Genomic DNA, 6,000 nt, shown 5'->3' with positions numbered 1-6,000 from the left:
TGATGATTTTCCCTGCGCACTTCCTGGTTCTGGAGGCATGCAGATCCAGCAGTGTGGGAAGCTTTACACCAATGGTCCTCTCTGATGCGCTGACCTAATGATGCGCTGTAGTCTTGTTTGTAGTACCTTGTATTATCTCTGACAGTGCAGAAAAATGTAATGTGAGGACAAGAATTAATTGCCTATTTTATAATTAACATACAGATTTGAAAGTGTGTCAATATTTTTGTGTCTTTTTTTAACCTGGAGTAAACAATGTAAAAAAATATAAGGTTTTCAATCTAAGTGTATCAATTCTCAGTTCTCACTATAGTTCTTGCTATACAAATATAATACAACTGAAGTCAAGTGGTTACATGCTTTGCTAAGGGACAGTCTTTATGTCAATTTTCAGATAGTAATGATTTCTGCAACTGCTGTTTTTTCTTCTGGGACTAAATGATTGGAAAACATACAGTAGTTGTCTGTCAAATTTTCTTGTTTAATATTCAAGTTTGAGTTTATTATGAAGTTTATTACGGAATTTTTATATATATACATATACATATATACACCAATATGGCATAACATTATGACCACCTCCTTACACTCACTGTCCATTTTATCAGCTCCACTTACCACACAGAAGCACTTTGTAGTACAATTACTGACTGTAGTCCATCTGTTTCTCTACATATCTTTTTAGCCTGCTTTCACTCTGTTCTTCAATGGTCAGGACCCCAACAGGACCACTACATAGGTATTATTTGGGTGGTGGGTCATTCTCAGCACTGCAGTGCCACTGACATGTTGGTGATGTGTTAGTGTGTGTTGTTCTGGTATAAGTGGATCAGACACAGCAGCACTGCTGGAGTTTTTAAACACCTCACTGTCACTGCTGGACTGAGAATAGTCCACCAACCAAAAATATCCAGCCAAAAGCACCCCGCAGGCAGCGTCCTGTGAAGGTCTAGAAGATGACCAACTCAAACAGCAGCAATAGATGAGCGATCGTTTCTGACTTTACATCTACAAGGTGGACCAACTAGGTAGGAGTATCTAATAAAGTGGACAGTGAGTGGACACGGTATTTAAAAACTCCAGCAGTGCTGCTGTGTCTGATCCACTCATACGAGTGCAACACACACTAACACACCACCACCATGTCATTGTCACTGCAGTGCTGAGAATGATCCACTACCTAAATAATACCTGCTCTGTAGTGGTCCTGTGGGGGTCCTGACCATTGAAGAACATGGTGAAAGCAGGTTTAAAAAAGTATGTAGAGAAATAGATGGACTACAGTCAGTAATTGTAGAACTACAAAGTGCTTCTATGTGGTAAGTGGAGCTGATAAAATGGACAGTGAGTGTAGAAACAAGAAGGTGGTTTTAATGTTATGTCTGATCAGTATATATATATATATATATATATATATATATATATATACTGTATATACACGCTGTGAGACGTGACCGGGATGAGCACGCACTATCCACGTGCCGTTCATACAACATGATTAATAATATACACACACCATGTGCTTCTGTGCGCTTTGGAACCGAGCCATTACCAGTTTGGTGGAAATACTCGGCCGACAAAAGCTTCACTGCGCATCAAGGACGAGCAGAGGTGAAAGCATGCCTTAAAACATCCATTTACCTCATGCACGTAACACATCCATCCTTAAAATACTACACGAGCCGAAATGAACCGACACTGACGATTGATTCCAGTCACGTGGTGTGACTAGGGTGCAGTCACGTTAAGCGGTAGTACAGGGAGACACCGGGGTGACCTTATGAAGGTGCTTTTGCGCACTGCCTGTGCTGCTGCGGAAAGGGAAAGTGGGAAGGGAGGGGTGGGGATTGGAAGGAGGGGGGTGATGGAGTGGAGGTTATGAAGGGAGGGACTGAAGGAGGTAGAGGAGAGGAGGGATAGGAAAGGAGGAAGGGCGCCCCAAGACTAGGCGGTGTTAATCATTGCTCGCTCTCCTTGCGCTCGTCGTGCGGGACGTTTCAGTGAGTCGCTCCATCAGAGGCAGCAGCAGTAGCAGAGGCAGCAACGGCAGCAGCAGTGTTTCTATATCCACAACCACACACATATACTGAGAACAAGGACGTCCTTTCACTCTCATTCCCGGAAGCTGGAGATGCTAGAGACTTGAAGCTGAGAATCCTGCACTGTGATCAAAGCTGAACTTAACTCGGACCGGTGGATCGGAGATCTAAAATCACCGGACGGGTAATTATCATTCTAGCCTGTCTGTCTCTCCCGGTGTGTGTGTGTGCGCGTGTGTGTGTACGGTAGGAAATTAATCGGTTTGTCTTTTCTGATGGACTGGGACCGATCGGGAGCTGTTCAGCAGCCATGGTGCTGAAATATGCACCAACAAGGAAGTGACTGTGTAGTTCTTTCTCGTGTGTGTTGTGGAAAATTGGATCGTCGTAACCCAGGAAAGTGAAAATAGCTGTTTTTCACTCAGGGTGCAAGCAGTGATGGATTGTGGTATAAATAAGTTTATAATATATGCAGGAATGAGAGACTTCTTTAGTTAGGACTTGTTTCAGTTTAGTAAGGGAAAATCCAGTGTAAGCAGAATACTTTGCAAAGTATTCAAGGCTTAATACTGAATAAAATATCTTAAATGTATTTAATAATGTGTTGAATTACAATAATATATTTAAAATACATTTGGAATACATTTTATAAACGATTGGCACAGTATCATGTGTATTCCTTTTTGTTTTTGGGTATAATTCAGACTGTTTTTAACCCTGACCAGCATGAAGTCACACCGCACTCTTAGATATTGAACCAAAATTTACATTTTCTTATCGCTGAGCTGGTACCCCTAAGTGTACATCATTTGCGTGTTTTGTGTGTATTTATTATTCATTATTATGAAAAAATTATATTTCATTTCAGAGAGTGTACTTGTTTGTTATTGTAAGGGCTGTTCTAAAGGGTGACACTGAGTCAATAAATATTGATCTGGGCAGTATCTGATAAAAGTATTAGTAAAATAATTTCTACACATACTAAGTTATTAATAATAAATAGTACACATTAGGAGCAAAATTTCATTAGATTGCATAGAGCTTTCCCTATTTTTAAATAATAGAAATATTAATAATAATATTAATTATAATTGTAATAATAATACACTTTTGTGTATATTTAAAACCTTTAAAAAGCAATAACAGGACAGCAACAACTGTTAAACTTAAACTTAAAATTATATATAAAGTAAACATGCACAGAGAGCAATTTGTGCTTAATGATCTTTCCTCAGAGCGAAGTGCTTGTAGTGGAAAAGGACATGATGATGTCGATTCACGGCTGCATCGCATATGTATAATGTGCTACAGTATACATACAATTTTTTAGATAAAAATAGTGCATTTTCAACACAGCTCTTTTAAAATATAAGTTGGACTATATATTAATATATGTCTTCTGCATACATATATTAAATACTTGCATTGCATTAAACCCTGGACTTTTCCACAAGGACATGCATGACTTTTACTGCAATTTTTAGCAAAATACAATATTTCAGATGCACTGTCATTAGGCATCATTGTATAGCATTTAGCCTCTGTTTAAAAAACACCCTGTAATGAAATAATGCAAAATTTCTAGTCCGGATAAACAATCCAATGTAGACTACACACTATTTAACGAGATCACGCTTTTTCTCTTGCACTGACCTTTAATGCCCTTCAAAGGTCACTTGGTGTAAACCAATCAATATTTGTGCAGTTACTAGTGAACACTTAATATCGAGAGAGATAAACATACTGTATAATGCGAGGGTGGAAAACCTAACAGCCTTAAGCAAGAAACTGGTGCTTGTTCTCTTATTTTACTTGCTGCCAAGTTTTAAAAGTGCTCCAGCAAAGAGCCAACGCTGAGCTTATTTATGTAGGCTATGTGTGTGTATGTGTGTGTTTCATAGATCTGGTGAGAACGGACTACATAAAGGTAGCTTGACGTAAATGTAACATTTGAGTGGGAAGGAAGAAGGAATCAAAAGCCATCAAGATGAATTTTGTTATGAAGCAAGCGCTGGGAGGTAAGTTCCTGACAGTCAGATTTTCCAGCATGTAATAGTCACACAGTCACTTGGGGATAGTCAGGGGAACACACCAAGCTCAGTGTGAAAAATAAATGATGCAGATGCATATGTACTCTTTAATCATGTGTGTATGTGTGCATATGAACTGTACAATGTTCATCGACAGGCTGTATGTATCTATGTAAGCAATATGATTGATTTGAATGAAATCAGATACTACCTCTGGGATTTGCAATGCTTGACTTGGGTGCACAGATGGCACTGCAGCATACAATTTTTTCTTTGGTATCCAATAAATAAGTTACACTATTGTTTTATGGTCAGTTGAAGAAGCATAACTGCTAGATGTTTGTATTTTATGTGCAGAGTGCTTGTTGTTGATGCATGTAGATACATACCATATGGGTTAGTGCTAAATGAATGAACAAAAAAACAACTTAAAGGTGTTATAAAGGTGTCCCTGTTGATTTATTATTAGCCTTTCTTATCACAAATAAGTACATATTTTTAACAGTAAAACAGACATTTTGAAACAGTGTGATTAAAACAGGGTGGCACTGTGGTGCAGTGGGTATCGATTTCACCTCACAGCAAGAAGGAATTGAGTTTGATTTCCTGGGCATTCAGCCAGCCAGTGTGGAGTTTGCATGTTCTCCCTGTACCTATGTGTGTTTCCTCTGTGTGCTCTGGTTTCCCTCTACTAGACATGCAGTCAGGCTAATTGGTGCTACTAGAAATTGCCCTACATGTGTGTGTGTGTGTGTTTGTTTGTTTGTTTGTGTGTGTCTATGATGGACTAGGATGTTTTCTACCTTATGTCCAACGAATCAGACTCAATGTGACCCTGACCAGGATAAAGCAGTGATAAAACAGACAATGAATGAAAGAAAAAATGAATGATTGAATGAGTGAATGGATGAATGATTAGAGTATGTGTCATATAACTGGGTAAACATGCCTGAGCAAACCGGTTCAGGCTGGTTTGTTTGTATCCCACCCGTCAGTCACTAAAAGCTCACACAATATAGCTTTAAGCTCTGCCTTACATTTTACTGTTCACAATGGCAAATGGTTAGAATCTCCAATTATTCATATTATAAAAAAAAAAAAAAAAAAACACAATATAAAAAATACATATGTGTTTGAATTGCTGTGCAGAGCTCCCAACAGTGTTTAATTAAGATCTGGTAACTATGAAAGGTAACTGTGAAAGGTATAACATAATAATAAGGGGATTTTCATCCTTAGTAATTACTCATTCCCTGTGGTAGAGGCAACTTTTATCAGACTAGAAATGTTAATTTTACTTCATATTATGGAATGGATCACTCAGAATAGGTTTGTGTTGATTGGCATATACTGGTCCATACACAAAAATTGACAAATTAAAAGAAAAACCTAAATTACCAAGAAATGTAACGGATATGGATATGTAGTGTTAAGCATTGTACTGGCATCCTTTTAAGGCAATAATAAATGCAAAACAATATAAGGTCATTGTGACTGATCACCTTACTGATATAATGAGATGTTTCTGTACTTCAGTAGTGTATGTTTCTTTAGTTTTTTTGCCCATCTGAATGTAGAAGAATATATTTTTGCTTTATCTTGTTACATACTGCTTGAATTGATGAGAAAATTTCTGGACTGCTGCAGTGAATTAACCTAATACAGATACTATCAGGCATAACATGAAGTTACATTAATTTAAATCCATGTGACTTTGCATACCAAATGACTGCACTTGTTAACAGCTTGCCTAGCACAATTATGAAGTTAATAATTTAATAAATATGCAAAAAACAGGCAAAGAACAGAGTGTACTGAGCATTAAAACTCAAAATGGAAGATTGTAATGTGGTTGATTAATTCCCTTGCATATACTAAGAGAATTGTATTCATCCCTTTTCAAAGAGACACGGCTACTATTCAACCAGGAA

General features: G+C 37.8%; 1 protein-coding gene across 1 annotated transcript in view; it reads left to right on the top strand.

The window, feature by feature from the left end:
* Window positions 1-1,962: 1,962 nt before the first annotated feature.
* The window catches only part of LOC134319962 (complexin-1), a 66,881-nt gene continuing 62,843 nt past the window's right edge, over window positions 1,963-6,000 (top strand). Inside the window, exons 1-2 of the mRNA XM_063001249.1 lie at window positions 1,963-2,223; window positions 3,941-4,057. Of these exons, the coding sequence (XP_062857319.1) occupies window positions 4,027-4,057 (31 nt within the window). The 5' untranslated portion in view covers window positions 1,963-2,223; window positions 3,941-4,026. The remainder of the gene's footprint in view (window positions 2,224-3,940; window positions 4,058-6,000) is intronic.

The sequence above is a fragment of the Trichomycterus rosablanca genome, chromosome 1 (assembly GCF_030014385.1).
Source record: "Trichomycterus rosablanca isolate fTriRos1 chromosome 1, fTriRos1.hap1, whole genome shotgun sequence".
In the NCBI taxonomy this organism is placed as follows: domain Eukaryota; kingdom Metazoa; phylum Chordata; class Actinopteri; order Siluriformes; family Trichomycteridae; genus Trichomycterus; species Trichomycterus rosablanca.
The sequence above is the reverse complement of the archived record's forward strand: the minus strand, read 5'-3'. Positions and strand labels throughout refer to the sequence as shown.